Source organism: Pseudorasbora parva, chromosome 1 (assembly GCF_024679245.1).
Source record: "Pseudorasbora parva isolate DD20220531a chromosome 1, ASM2467924v1, whole genome shotgun sequence".
Taxonomy (NCBI): Eukaryota; Metazoa; Chordata; class Actinopteri; order Cypriniformes; family Gobionidae; genus Pseudorasbora; species Pseudorasbora parva.
In genome coordinates this window covers 13,397,946-13,413,717 of record NC_090172.1, presented here as the reverse complement: position 1 = coordinate 13,413,717, position 15,772 = coordinate 13,397,946, and the positions used below count along the sequence as shown (strand labels likewise).

The 15,772-nt window shown below is 42.5% G+C and overlaps 1 protein-coding gene across 7 annotated transcripts in view; it reads left to right on the top strand.

The window, feature by feature from the left end:
* Positions 1 to 2,400: 2,400 nt before the first annotated feature.
* Positions 2,401 to 15,772, top strand: part of LOC137048891 (multiple PDZ domain protein) — a 139,157-nt gene continuing 125,785 nt past the window's right edge. For 3 of the 7 annotated variants that reach the window (XM_067427465.1, XM_067427411.1, XM_067427260.1), the window contains exons 1-2: positions 2,402 to 2,658; positions 15,535 to 15,608. In XM_067427465.1, coding sequence (XP_067283566.1) covers positions 15,593 to 15,608 — 16 coding nt within the window. In that variant the 5' untranslated portion in view covers positions 2,402 to 2,658; positions 15,535 to 15,592. Of the gene's footprint in view, positions 2,659 to 15,534; positions 15,609 to 15,772 lie in introns of all 7 variants that reach the window. The other 4 variants (XM_067427693.1, XM_067427342.1, XM_067427525.1 and 1 more) reach the window with 2 other exon arrangements.

Here is a 15,772-nt window from a genome sequence, read left to right as displayed (position 1 = left end):
GAAACAATATCTCGGTTGAAACACGCCATAATAATCACAGCCCAATGGAGCAGTATCAGACTCATATTCTGATTAAAATTGAGTATGGCCATGTCAGGTTATTGAATGTCATGATGAAGCATATCATTCCTTCTCAGGGAGTTGGGTTATACATACATAACCTGAGACATTCGCTTGACAAAGTCTTGTCTGTAAGACAAAAATCAAAGACTTTTTACAAAATTTGTATTTATAGTTTTTGAGTGTGTTTATGCTGCTGATTTACAGAAATAATGTAACTGTAAAGTTGAAAATTTGGGTCTGGGACTTTTTTCCAGCGTCCACAATCAAAACAAAGATATGTAATCACCTTATTCTATTGTATTGTATCTCCTTCTCCTCTTCAAATAGACTCAGGTCAACAAAAGTTAACTTTACCGTTACAAATATACATACATTATACATATATAAATGTAAAGTGAACTTTTTTTGACCTATTTGAGTCTATTTGAAGAGGAGAAGGAGAGGAGAGAGCGAAAGGTATTTCTGCAATTTATGCCCAGAGGAATGTGAAAGCATTGTAGGTTGAGCTTTTCCTGTTAATGTTTTTGAGCGCAAAGCTTCTGAGAACTTTCCCATGTGACAAATTAGAACTGGTCTTACAATTTGGAATATATTTATTGACTTATGGTAATAATATTCCTAAACCAACTGTTTGTAGGTTCTCCATACTGTTTCCATCACAGACTGTAAAGGAAAAAAACTTATTTATCTCAATTCTGACCTTTTTCCCCCTTATGAAAAAGGTTTAAGTGTGCTATTAGTATAGGCTACTTCTTTTAAATTAAAACTACAAAAGTCTACTTTCAGTTGACTTTTTATATACTTCTCAGAAATAAACTAAAATTGCACTTAAGTAAGTCAAGTTTACTTGAATTATACTGACAGAAATGTCGAAGTATATTTGGTCTCTATACTTGTAATCAATCTTTTGATCGAGATAGCCTTAAACAGAGTGTCTATTTACACCAAGTGTCTACCAAGTCACCAAGTCTAACAATGCATGTTTGGAAAAAACAAGATAAATATATATATATATATATATATATATATATATATATATATATATATATATATATATATATATATATATATATATATATATATATATATATATATATATATATATATATATATATTTTACATGTTCAATGGAGTAGTCAGTAAAGCATACAGCTTAAAGTTATTCCTTAGTTTTTTTCTAGGCTTGGTTGTGTTTACGGGGTGCAGTATAACATGTCTTAATACTTCTTTTTTTTTTTTTTTTTAAAGCTGTATTTTTCTTATATTGTACCTTTATTCCACACAGCTGTCTCCACTGTCCTTTGAACGGCTCGTTTGCTTCCTGCTTCTATGAAGCCTATCCTTTCGGAAAAACGCAATGGTCTTTGATTGGTTAGATGGTCAAATGTAGTTTCATGTATTATTATTGGCTGAAGTGCCAAGCACAGGTTGCTGGAAATGCCACGGCCCTTACCATTACGGGCAGGAGTCACATCACGAGCAGTGTTTATGTTAATAGCAAGGGGTTATGATGTCACCAACCCGGGAAGAAGCTCGTTGTAATCCAAACCGGCCAATAAACTGCCATAATTTTAAAAGACGATATCTCTGTTTGCATTGAACTTTTAGCGCTGTAACTTTGCCGATACTGTTTATGATCAAGCAGCAACATTACACACTGACTAAAGTTAAAAAAATGAAATTGCGTGCAATTTAAGTATCTAGATGTACTACTAGTGTATACTATGCTTAAAAGTATACCTAAAAGTTTGCTTGTAGAGATGAAGTGCCAATGAGAAATGTAGCTGTGAACTAGTTTTGCACTAAATGTTTAGGCCTACTACAGTTACACTTGTATGTCTACACTTAAATGTAAGCTATTTTTTAAAGGCCTACACTAAAAAGTTGACAATAGTCCCAATCAGTAGGCATTGAAATAGATGTACAAGTTTATTACTACACTCTAAAAAATGCTGGGTTAAAAACAACCCAAGTTGGGTTGAAAATGGACAAACCCAGAAATTGGGTTATTTAAACCGAGTGAATTGACCCATTCGAACAACCCAATTTCTGGGTTTGCCCATTTTCAACCCAACTTGGGTTGTTTTTAACCCAGCATTTTTTAAAGTGTAGCACATTGATATTAGTATACTACATAAAGTATAGGCCTACTTAAAAATATGGACCTACGAGTATAAGCCCTACGTCATAAAAACGTAATATACTTATTTTTCTTCAGGGCCCCCTTGCACTTCTGATTTATATTTCTCAGCTGAGTGAGTTTATATCTCTCAACTGTGACGTTCTCCCCTCTGAATGTCCTAATGTGATATAAGCAAACAATTGCGAGGAGAAAGAAAAGTCTGAATTGCGAGGTAAACAAATCTAAACGTCATACTTTTGTAATCCAGAGTGCAGTTTTCTTCCGATGTTTGTGAGGGTACAGGGGTTCAGCGGTCCTAGCTGCCACTGAGCGGCGCAGGACTGTCTGTGTGTGTGTGTGTGTGTGTGTGTGTGTGTGCGCGCGCGGGGCGGCTCCAGTTTCAAACACAGCGCCCATCTTTAACACAACACAACCGGACAGACTCCGTCCCGTAACGAGATACCGCTGCTCATGTAAGTTATGCTGTTCAAAACGCATTCTTTTTCGTGAATGGTTGTAAATGCCGCTGGTGTCTTTGATGTGATCATGTTGGGGATAAACTGTAACTAACGCGCTTTTGTTGGAGTGTAACAATGTCTCGCTCGCATCATCTGTTTTTTTTTATTCACGCGCCCATGTATCGTTGTCTTAATGCCGTTTACCGTTCGAAGTTTGCTCTGTTTTCTAAACTTTTGTCGTCGTTCGCCAAGCCAGCAGCCTGTTGCTTCATTGGTGCTCTGTACGAAAAGCGGATTTGATTCCCGACAGGCCTGTGGACACAAAGAGATCAGCGCGATCTGCGAGTAACGGGACATAGCCTACTGCAATGTCCCAAAGCAGGCATTTTATGTAGCCTACCAGCCAGGGGTGGATTTTTATTATATGAGAGGCACATTCCAGCTATTATTATTTTCAAAAGGCACTTTTATTCGTTCCGCAAAATGAACAAGCATTTATTCAACTATTGGAGGTATTTACGCAAACTACCCTGTGTCTACATTGTGACATCATTTCCACGACCAGCAACAATTTGCCCCTAAATTTAGTGTACTTGGTTACCATGGAGACAACTGCTTCAGTGACAAACAAAGATGACATATAAACATTAAGAGAATCACGTGTGAGTATTTTTTGTTAGTGTCATAAATAACCCAGCTGCAGCCTTACGAAATTATGACATTATTTCATTATATGTAATTAGACATACAATACTAGTAATTAAATTAGTTTCAGTAAGACAAAGCCAGCCATATTATTCCATTTTCTTTCCTAAATGGACATTTACCACACAATTAATTATTTTAGATGCAGTATAATGACATTCGTTGGTTCAGCATAATAGACAAACAGAACTAGTGAGAAAGTGAGGGTTACACGTAATTTTAAGTTGTCTTTTAGGTAATTACACATAAGTAAAATTAAGAACATGCACCTACTATAACATTAGGGTTTGGTTTAGGGTTAGTTGCATGTGATTTACTAACTAACTCAAAACCCACCCAAAATGACTTTTTTTTTTTTTTAAATGTATTTATTTTTTATTACATTTCTTCTGTCTTTATTTTTGAGGCCAGCAACCAAAATGTTTCAAACAGCTGTTGCGGGAACATGGTGTCTTTCATATGCAGATGCCATGGCAACTACATCTGTGAAACTCCAAATAGTGATATCTTATTCATTTTTTTTCTTTATCACTCTGAAATTGTAGTATATTAAATGCTACTTTTCACTAATTTAGCGTTTGAAATGGTTGTTTGTATTGTCCTGGCTGCATAGGACTATGTGTAGGAGGGAAAAGACTTTATCTTCTTCAGCTTCTTGTTGTAGGAGTTGCCGTCACCGCTAATTAGAGCTGTTGTTAAGCGTCACAGAAAGAAGTTAATCCTCACGTAAGAGCATTAGTCCAAATGAAGACAGCAGCGAGGCTAATATTTAGAGGGTGGGCAGTATGTGGGTTTGAGTGTTGTGGCTATGTTAATGCAGTGGTTTTCATGCTTTTGGTTTCTAAATGTCTATTGAATTTTGATAGTTTTATGTATGAATATTGTAAAATGTAATTTATTCATGTGATCTTTACTCCAGTCTTCAGTGTCATGTGATGCTTCAGAAATCATTCCATGCTGATTTGCTGCTAAAGAAACATTTCTTATTATTATCAATTTTGTTGAAAACATTTCTCCTGCTTCGTATTTTTTTGGAAACCTTTTTCATGTTTCTAAAAAAATAGCATTTATTTGAAATGGAAATATTTTGTAACACTGTAAAAGTATTTCATATAATTTCACAGCCATTTCCACATGCCAAGCATCTATCGCCCTGTCAACAAAAAATGCTACAAACAATCTCCAGACTGCTGATAGGGCAAGTATTCCTTATCTGGACAACCACTTAGGGCCTGCCAAGGGGAAAAAACGTATGCTGGACTGTTTTACCTCAGAAAAGGTTCCTCTGTAAATCTTGTCTACCTTCAACTGTAACCAGTGATGATAAAAACTCACATTAGTGTGTGCTTTTACCCACAATGCAGCTATTCACTTTAGTCCTGCACTATATAAAAACACTTGTAGGATTTACTTGATAAAATTATTGTAACAATTTGCACTCATTTTTTCTTAGTAAAATTTACTGATGTGACACAGTACAACTTACTTGCCAGTATCAAATAAAATGTATTTAACTATACATGTAACATATGTGAATACATTAAGTAAATGTTACTTAATTATATTTAACTTAGCAGATTATATTTATTAAAAGTATTTAAGTAAATGTAATTTTAAAAGGAACATCACTGTTGTGAAAATATCAAGTATGTTTTATTAATCTGTAATATTTACTGTTATGAAGTAATTGATTAGATTTTATAATGTCTGTCCATTTCACATTTTGAATTACTTAGTTTAATGAATTTATATTACTATTATTACGTGAATGTTGCTTTTTTAAAGTGTTGCCAAATAAATGTAATAATTTTCTCTGCATCAAATACTTTTATCACAAATCACAAATAAATACAATAATGTTGAACAGTTTATTATGTTAACATTCACAATGAACCATCAAATCAGTAATCGTCACATCAACTGATTAGTAGTTAAGTTAAATTCAGTATAATTTACGATAAATGAAGAATTAACCTTTCAACTACACCTCAGCAGCCAACAGTGGCATAACTGAGATTAATGATGAGCACATGCATAGTCTAGCGGAAACAGAATGGTCACTTCTCCTTCATGATCATTCACGCATCGACTGGATCCTCTCGATGTGTTCAGCGGCATCACTGCGACTGTCCTCCTACATACATTTTATAATAAAGAAAGAACACAATTCTATTGAGAAACGAATACAAAACAGATTCATTATCAGTTATCATTATCAATACGAGTTTCTGAGGTAAAAATTGCACATGAACGCCCTCTGATGTCGTGTTTACCACTGGGAAGTTCAGGAATATTTTTTATACCCAAGTTCCCGAGATGGGCGTTCCATAACCGTTAAAAATGGCGGATGGGAGACAAATTTGTTAGTTCGTCAGGTGTTTTATTAGTTTTTTTGTGCAACTGTTTCATTATGCGCATCTCAATTAGCTCCCTAGTTGAGTCAGGGCACTAATCAGGGAGTCAGCCCATTGACTTGTGTCCTGATCAGTGTGCTGACTACTGAACTAGGGAGCTGATTGAGATGCACCCATTGTTTTGTCTTGTCGTTAAAGTAGTACATATTTACAAAAATTAACAATCATTTGAAGCATATTGTGTATTTTAAACACATTGAAAATCGCATATAGTTGACCATCATTCCAGAATAGTGAGCAAGCTGACTGTCTAGAGATAGTGTGGTAAAAGTAGCTATACAAAAGGGTCATGTAGGGCTGAAAACTATTGCCATTTTAGTCTTTAAGCAGCCTTATCTTGTCTATATTATGCCTTTATTGTGAATGTGATTCTAAACAATGCTTTCGTGTTGTGCTGCTAGTGTTTGCCAGTGATTCTATAATTTTCTGGGTTCGGGAAATGACTGAAATTGTTATAGTGTTAAAATTACATTTTCCCAAGACGCACAAAAGTATGAACCTGGTGTCCTCCATTCTTTCCAACAACAAAGCACCTGAACACAACAAGCTCGTAATCATGACTTCTGAAGTGGGAAGTAGGAAACTTCCTATAGCACGTGAAGGCAGCATTAATGTGAGCTTCACGTGCTACCGGAATTTGGTAATTACCTCCTTCTGAAGTCGTGCTTACGAGGTCATCCCATTCAAATTGTGAAATGGAAGGGCGTTAATTTGTAGTTTTTTTTTTACCTAAGAACCTCATATTTACGATGATTCTGAGCATGTGAATGCAGCATAAATACAGGTCCTTCTCAAAAAATTAGCATATTGTGATAAAGTTCATTATTTTCCATAATGTACTGAAACTGAAATATTTCAGGTCTTTTCTTGTTTTAATACACTCTAAAAAATGCTGGGTTAAAAACAACCCAAGTTGGGTTGAAAATGCACCGACCCAACATTTGAGTTGTTTTAACCCAATGGTTGAGTTGTTTTAACCCAGTGGTTGAGTTGTTTTAACCCAGTGGTTGGGTTAAATGTTGCTTAAGACAACCCAATTGCTGGGTAAGAACAACTCAACCATTGGGTTAAAACAACCCAATTGTTGGGTCGGTGCATTTTCAACCCAACTTGGGTTGTTTTTAACCCAGCATTTTTTAGAGTGTACTGATGATTTTGGCTTACAGCTCATGAAAATCTAAAAAAAATTGCATATTTCATCCGACCAATAAAAGAAAAGTGTTTTTAATACAAAAAAAGTCAACCTTCAAATAATTATATTCAGTTATGCACTCAATACTTGGTCGGGAATCCTTTTGCAGAAATGACTGCTTCAATGCGGCGTGGCATGGAGACAATCAGCCTGTGGCACTGCTGAGGTGTTATGGAGGCCCAGGATGCTTCGATAGCGGCCTTAAGCTCATCCAGAGTGTTGGGTCTTGCGTCTCTCAACTTTCTCTTCACAATATCCCACAGATTCTCTATGGGGTTCAGGTCAGGTCAGGAGAGTTGGCAGGCCAATTGAGCACAGTAATACCATGGTCAGTAAACCATTTACCAGTGGTTTTGGCACTGTGAGCAGGTGCCAGGTCGTGCTGAAAAACGAAATCTTCATCTCCATAAAGCTTTTCAGTAGATGGAAGCATGAAGTGCTCCAAAATCTCCTGATAGCTAACTGCATTGACCCTTCCCTTGATAAAACACAGTGGACCAACACCAGCAGCTGACATGGCACCCCAGACCATCACTGACTGTGGGTACTTGACACTGGACTTCAGGCATTTTGGCATTTCCTTCTCCCAAGTCTTCCTCCAGACTCTGGCACCTTGATTTCCGAATGACATGCAAAATTTGCTTTCATCCGAAAGAAGTACTTTGGACCACTGAGCAACAGTCCAGTGCTGCTTCTCTGTAGCCCAAAAGTGGCTTGACCTGGGGAATGCGGCACCTGTAGCCCATTTCCTGCACACGCCTGTGCATGGTGGCTCTGGATGTTTCTACTCCAGACTCAGTCCACTGCTTCCGCAGGTCCCCCAAGGTCTGGAATCGGTCCTTCTCCACAATCTTCCTCAGGGTCCGGTCACCTCTTCTCGTTGTATAGCATTTTTTGCCACACTTTTTCCTTCCCACAGACTTCCCACTGAGGTGCCTTGATACAGCACTCTGGGCACAGCCTATTCGTTCAGAAATTTCTTTCTGTGTCTTACCCTCTCACTTGAGGGTGTCACTGATGGCCTTCTGGACAGGGTCGGGTCGGCAGTCTTACCCATGATTGCGGTTTTGCGTAATGAACCAGGCTGGGAGTTTTTAAAAGCCTCAGGAATCAGTTGATTCAGATGATTAGGTTAATAGCTCGTTTAGAGAACCTTTTCATGATATGCTACTTTTTTTAGATAGGTATTTTGGGTTTTCATGAGCTGTATGCCAAAATCATCAGTATCAAAAAAATAAAATACCTGAAATATTTCAGTTGCAGTGCAATGAATCTAAAATATATGAAAGTTTAATTTTTATCATTACATTATGGAAAATAATGAACCTTATCACAATATGCTAATTTTTTGAGAAGGACCTGTACACTGAGGACTAGACAAGATATACCTGTGAACGATGATCAACCAACAAACCAATTACACATCAGAACACAAGCAAGACCAGGGAGCACATGGCAGGATCACATGACAAACCAGGAAGTGCATGACTGAACATGACAGTGAACATGAAAACATGAAACATGAACCCAACACCAAAACACCCTTTGACATTCTTTTGTGATTAGCTTTGATAAACTAATTGCTGTGAAATTTTCAGTGGATATAAAAACGACTAGACGCTTTTAAATAAGGCTAACAACACACACACAGGCAGCCAGCACTTAATCACGGCCAGCTAACATTAAATTATTTTGAAGTTAACCAGACTGAGTGTTTTTTTTTTCTATAAGAACGCCGCTAACTACATTTAATCCCTCTATGTTTGACTAACCACCAGTCTCAACTTTATAGAAGTGGATAATGCCGGCGCTTTAGCTAACGTTGTTGTGATTAAAACTCACATTCAGTTCATTTTGAAACGTAACATCTATGCAATAATCAAACCATCAAAATGAACACAGTTGTTTTCACGAATCTAAAATAGAAAAGTCAAAACTTACCAAAGTGGCATCTTTAAAAAAAAACCCAAAAAAAACACACAAAAACACAAAAAAAAAGTGGGTGGATTCAAACGCACTTTGCTTTTCAGATTAAATTTACTTAGTATATTTAGGTGAATGTTCTATGACTATAAACATTAAATAGTATTTGTAAATATATGGTAAAATGTACTCTTCCTTCTCAGTTAATTTATTACAATAATAAATTGTATAAATTCTACATAAGATAAATAGTTCCAACTTAATCTTGATTTTACAATGTATAAATTACATGAATTAATGTAATAGATTTTACAATACCACAAAGTCATTATTTTCAGTGTGTTGCTTACATGCGTCTCTAAGGAAACCAGACCCAGCCTCTCTGTCCCATCGTCATGGGAACCACAAGGTGGTCAGATAAAAGCTTGTCTGCCCACGAGTCATCTGACCCGGTGAGATTTAAGACTAGTGCTGTAATGCAGTTTCTATACAAACTGGTGCACTATGTTCATGTTCAGTGAGAACTAATTCTGTTAGCATTAAGGTTTTCTTTTTGAGAGTTAAACTATTTTAATCCTGTAAAGCACTGAAATAATAAATAATAATAAGAAAAATAAATTTTTCTGAAATGAAATAAACCTTTAGACAAAATACAAAATAAAATCAAAAAAAGTGTGCATATGTGTTTTATCAGGCAATTATGGCCCATATAGTATGAAATAGTGAGCCTGAGGAGAAAACACCTTAATTTTATTCAGAGGCCCACATTGAGCAAAAATATGTCAGTATGGTGCCATTGCTGATATACTGTATATGTGCAACCCATATGGGCATAAAGAAAATAAAATAACTTGTAATGATGGATTGTATTTGATAGTTTTTTATGTTTTTAAACGGTGTATGGATAATCAAGTAAACCTAAGTTCTTCAGTCTATTAAAGGTTTATCTTGAAATATTACTAACAATATACAAATCAGTAAAGATTTCACAGAAAAATAGATTAGAATAAAATAGATACAGTTATTCTAAAAGGCCTCTCACTTGCTAATGTGTACAAACCATCAATTGCGACAGAAGACATCTAGTTGATTGTGTGCAACAGGTTTTTCCGCAAAGTTTTTATCATGATATTTTAGATGTCTTAGAAATATGATGCAAAAGATATGATGCATAGCAGGGGTCTTCATTGTTTTTCAGGAGAAGGACCCCTTAGGCTAAAGGGACATGGAAACATGGAGCAGGGCCCCAGTACAAAATAATATGTCAAACAAAATTGCCATGAAAACTAATCTTTACAGGAGTTTTATTTTTTTTTAATAAAAATTTATTGGTGAGAAAATATTGATTGGTGGACCCCCAGCACCGCTTTTGGACCCCCGGTTGAAGACCCTTGGGGGTTAATGGGGTTCCCTTTCGGGGAACTCGAGCTGCGTCGAAACGCTGTGAGAACGCCTCTGCGTTAATGCGTCGTGAAGCGCCTGTAGAACCATTCCATCGGAAAAAAGATTGATCGTCGCCGACGTGATGACGTCGCCGACGTGATGACGTCATCAACCGGAGACTATAAAAGGTCCGCGAACACAAACAGGAACTAGCTTCTGAGCCTTCAGCAAGCGATCTGTGTGAACCTGTCTGTCTATTTGGTGTTTTTGTCTGTCTATATCCAGAGATTTTCCACCCTTTTGTTAAATATTGCAGTATATATTAACAAACAAAGAGAAAATAAAATAGATAGAGTAAAATGGCGAGTGAAAGCAGCTTTAAGAGGTGTGTTCATCCCTGCCCACGCTACATCACGAGCGGGGATACACACTCTCTTTGTGTAGCCTGCTTGGGAGCGCAGCATGCCCAGGCAGCCCTCGAGGGGGCTGCTTGCGAGCACTGTGAGCGTATGCCACTGAGAACGCTGCGCTCCCGCCGGGCACTCTTTGAGGAGGATGCCTCGGCTCGTGTTCCCCGCGGCTCTGGTCCCGCTGCTGCCGAGGCAGAGCGGTGGCTTCAGTCGTGGGGTTCACACATGGACTTTACAGAGGGGTTTGAGACGGGCCCAGCCTTATCTCAGCCCTCACCTGTATCGTCCAGTGTCTCGTCTCGGGGTTTGGAAGCCCGCTCTGCGGTCTCTTCCTCCCTGGGCGGGGCACCGGTGCTCCAACTATCCAGCTCTGAGGAGGTGGACGTTGAGAGCATCGCGACTGAAGACTCGCCACTTCAGTCACCCGCTAGTGAGTTGAGGTTCTCACGAGAGCTGTGGCCAGGTTAAATATAAAAATAAGAAATGACTGGCTGGCTGAAATATCTGAATCCCATCGAAATCAGAGAGAACGAAATTAGATGAGCGATTCCTGCCCTCTCGTGCAAAGCATCAACGTCCTGCCATTCTTCCCTGACCTGCACACCGAGGTGTCTAGGTCATGGAGGAAACAAGCGGTATCATATAGAGTGTTCAGCCCACATACATCTGCATATAGTAATATATTTGGGCTGAGACACTATGGTTATGGGGCGATGCCGAAGATCGAAGAGACGCTTGCGAGCTATCTCTCGCCTTCAGCTGCATCGTCCCTGGCATTTCCCCTCCGAAGGAAATCGGTGCTTACCTCAGCACACGGTACCCGTCTTCCTTCGGTGCCCACAGGGGGCCGCGCTGCTAACCCCGCCGCAATGTCAGGGCGCAGAGGGTCTCCGCGGGCCACCTGAGGGTGGTCCGCCCCCTCCTCGGAGGGCATGCGAGCAGTCAGGTCAGTTGTTCCCTGCCGGTTCGCCGTTTCAGGGCACTGCACTCGCTGCTCAAATTACACCAGAGGCCAGCCTCGAGAGGCTGGTTCCCTTAGTTTCCCCTACGTGGGAAGACGGTGCTTACCTCAGCATACGGTACCCGTCTTCCTTCGGTACCCTCAAGGGGCCGCGCTGCCAACCCCGCCGCAATGTCGGGGCGCAGAGGGTCTCCGCGGGCCACCTGAGGGTGGTCCGCCCCCTCCTCGGAGGGCAGGGGAAACAAAAGGACGCTGAGGGTAGTCCCCTCCGAAGGGAAACGGTGTTTACCTCTGCCTACGGTACCCGTTGTCCTGCAGCGCCCTCTGGGGGCCGCGCTGCCAACCCCGCCGCAATGCCGGGGCGCAGACGGTCCCCGCGGGCCACTCGAGGGTGGTCCGCTCCCCCTTCGGGGGGCTCCCGAGCAGTCAAGTCAGTCGTTCCCTGCCGGTCCGCCGCTTCAGGGCACTGTGCTTGTTGCTCAAAATACACCAGAGGCCAGCCTCGAGAGGCTGGTTCCCTTAGTAGATTTTCTAGACGAGTGGAAACGTCTATCAAATATATCTCAGTGGGTCCTGCAGATAATAGAAAAGGGGTACGCCATTCAGTTCAGAAGTCGGCCACCTCCTTTCTGCGGTGTCCTACCTACAGAGGTGGGCCCGGAGCAGGCTCTGGTAATGGCACAGGAAGTAGAGACACTCCTGCAAAAAGGGGCTATAGAGAGGGTTCCCCCTCCCAGCAGGGAGTCTGGCTTTTACAGCCGTTACTTCATCGTGCCGAAGAAGGATGGGGGCTTACGCCCGATATTAGATCTGCGGCTATTGAATCGCTCGGTGGCCAAGCTCAAATTCAAGATGCTTACACTCAGACAGATTGTAGCGCAGGTCAAATCGGAGGATTGGTGCCTTCGGGGGAGAGGCATACCAATATCGTGTACTTCCCTTCGGTCTAGCACTTCACCCCGCACGTTCACCAAGTGTGTGGATGCAGCTCTGGCGCCGCTGCGTCTACAGGGCATCCGCATACTGAACTATATCGACGACTGGCTGATTCTAGCGAATACAGAGCAGATGGCGGTTCAGCATCGAGATGCTGTTCTCGCCCATATGTCGAAGCTGGGGTTGAGGCTGAACGCCAAGAAGAGTGTGCTTTCTCCGGTTCAGAGAACCACTTTTCTAGGTGTGAACTGGGACTCGGTAATTATGCGGGCGCAATTATCGCCAACACGCATAGCATCGATCCTGGCAGCCGCCAAAGAACAGAAGCTAGGCCGAGCCGTCACTGTGAAACGGTTCCAGAAACTGTTAGGTCTCATGGCAGCAGCGTCCAACGTGATACCTTTTGGCCTACTGTACATGAGGCCACTGCAGTGGTGGCTCAAAACAAAAGGGTTCTCCCCGAGGGGAAATCCGCTCCGCACGATCAAAGTCACGCGGCGATGCCTACGTGCTCTGGTCATGTGGAAAAACCCGGGGTTTTTATCTCAGGGTCCCGTGTTGGGGGCTCATGTTCGTCGCGTAACGCTAACGACAGATGCCTCTCTCACGGGCTGGGGGGGCGACCATGAGTGGTCGCTCATCCCAGGGTCTATGGCAGGAACATCAGCGGCACTGGCACGTAAATCGGCTAGAGATGCTCGCAGTGTTTCTTGCATTGAAACAGTTCCTGCCCGACCTCAAGGGGCCACCATGTGCAGACAACACATCGGCGGTCGTCTATATAAATCACCAGGGGGGTCTGAGGTCCCGTCCGTTGGACAATTGGCACATCGGATCCTCCTGTGGGCCCAAGGGAAATTGCTGTCAGTCAGAGCAGTATATATCCCGGGGGTCCTGAATCAGGAAGCAGACAGCCTGTCGAGGCAGGGGCCGAGGCCCGGGGAATGGAGACTCCACCCAGAAGTGGTGGAGCTCCTATGGAAGGTATATGGGAGCTATTTGCTTCGGCGGAGAGTTCTCACTGCCCGCAGTGGTTTCTCTGACCCATCCAGCCCCGCTGGGGTTGGATGCCATGGTACAGGGGTGGCCGAGGCTACCTCTGTACGCCTTCCCCCCGATTGTCTTGCTTCCAGGAGTTCTGGAGAGGGTACGCCGGGACGGGGCCCAGGTACTCCTAGTGGCTCCGTACTGGCCGACCCGAGTATGGTTTTCGGACCTGATATCTTTCCTGGAAGGCTCTCCGATGGAGATTCCGACCAGGAGGGATCTACTCTCTCAGGCGGGCGGGAGATTCCTGCACCCACGCCCAGAGATGTGGAAACTGTGGGCCTGGCCTCTGAGGGGGCTAGGCTCATAGAGGAAGGTCTCTCGGCCGAGGTCGTAGAGACCATCCTTCACTCCAGAGCTCCGTCCACGAGGAAACTGTACGCTCTGAAAGGGAAACTTTTCTCAGCATGGTGCAGAGAACACCAGTGGGACCCAGTTAACTGCCCGGTTGGTACAGTGCTGGAGTTTCTGCAGGCAAGGTTCTCGGCAGGGTTGACCCCCTCCACAATAGAGGCGTACGTGGCGGCCTTGGGTGCCGTCCACGTCCCTTTGGGTGGAGTGTCTTGGGGAGACACCCTCTGATTACACGTTTCCTCCGTGGCACTTTAAGGTTGAGGCCTGTTATGCACTCGAGGGTCCCAGCATGGGACTTAGCCTGTGTTTTGCGGGGCTTGTCCGAGCCTCCGTTTGAACCCTTGTAGGAGGTGTCGGATAAGTTCCTCACCTCAGGACTATATTCCTTTTGGCTATTTCATCTCTCAAAAGAATAAGAGATATTCAGTCCCTGTCTGTAGGGCCCTCATGTCTAGAGTTTGCGCCGGGGATTTCTCATCCCAGGCCGGGTTATGTCCCCAAGGTTCCTACGAGCCCACGGGGCCCCATTACTCTTCAAGCATTCTGTCCTCCTCTTTTCACGACGTCAGACCAGGAAGATTAATCTGCTGTGCCCTGTTAGAGCACTAGATACTATGTCCACAGAGCTGCCCTGTGGAGGAAAACTGATCAGCTGTTTGTCTGTTTCGGGCCCCCTAAGAAGGGGCCCCAGTATCTAAGCAGAGGATGAGCAAGTGAGTGGTCGAGGCCATCTCACTTGCTTATGAGGCGGCCGGGCAGCAGTCTCCACTGGCTGTCCGGACGCATTCAACCAGGGGTATGGCTGCTTCTTAAGCACTTTTGTCGGGGGCTTCCCTCCACGATATTTGTAAACGCGGCCGGATGGTCGTCTCCTTTAACTTTCGTCAGGTTCTATGAACTAGACCTGGCATCTACAGTTGGGGCACAGGTACTCTCGTAACCGTGTGCGCTTCGGCTTCACACATACGAGACACTTGGTCCTATGGCGATGTGGGTATAAGCGTTCTCACAGCGTTTCGACGCAGCTCGAGTTCCCCGAAAGGGAACGTCTCAGGTTACGTATGTAACCCTAGTTCCCTGAGGGAACGAGACGCTGCGTCGCTCTGCCATACTCCCGGCGTGTCCGTGATCACTTACTTCAGGCTTTATCAGAAGCTAGTTCCTGTTTGTGTTCGCGGACCTTTTATAGTCTCCGGTTGATGACGTCATCACGTCGGCGACGTCATCACGTCGGCGACGATCGATCTTTTTTCCGATGGAATGGTTCTACAGGCGCTTCACGACGCATTAACGCAGAGGCGTTCTCACAGCGTTTCGACGCAGCGTCTCGTTCCCTCAGGGAACTAGGGTTACATACGTAACCTGAGACGTTTTATAGGGTTAATGATCCATGTTCGTGACAGAAGCAGGATAAATAAAAAGTACAGTTTTCCAGCTTGGCAGATCAGTCTGGGTTTACCTAGTCTACAGTTTTACTGTATTTGCAAATAAATAATAGAGACTGACAAAAAATGAGCATTGTAAGTAGGGTGCACTTGGCCCTAAATGTGAATTTGTTTATTTCAGGCATAACGTGAAACCCAGGTAATGAGGGAAGACATTAGGAAGGGGAACAAAGCACAAGATGATCGAAACAATGGGTAAGTTCATTTATTTTTGGTCATAACATTTCTGTGTAAATGCGGCTTTTGATGTCTGATATAAGGATGGATTGATTACCGGTTTCATTATAAACCACGATAAAAGGTTGTTTGTTGATTTTCAGTTATAAAACTCTAAAAAAATAAATGTTTTCAGTGTGTGC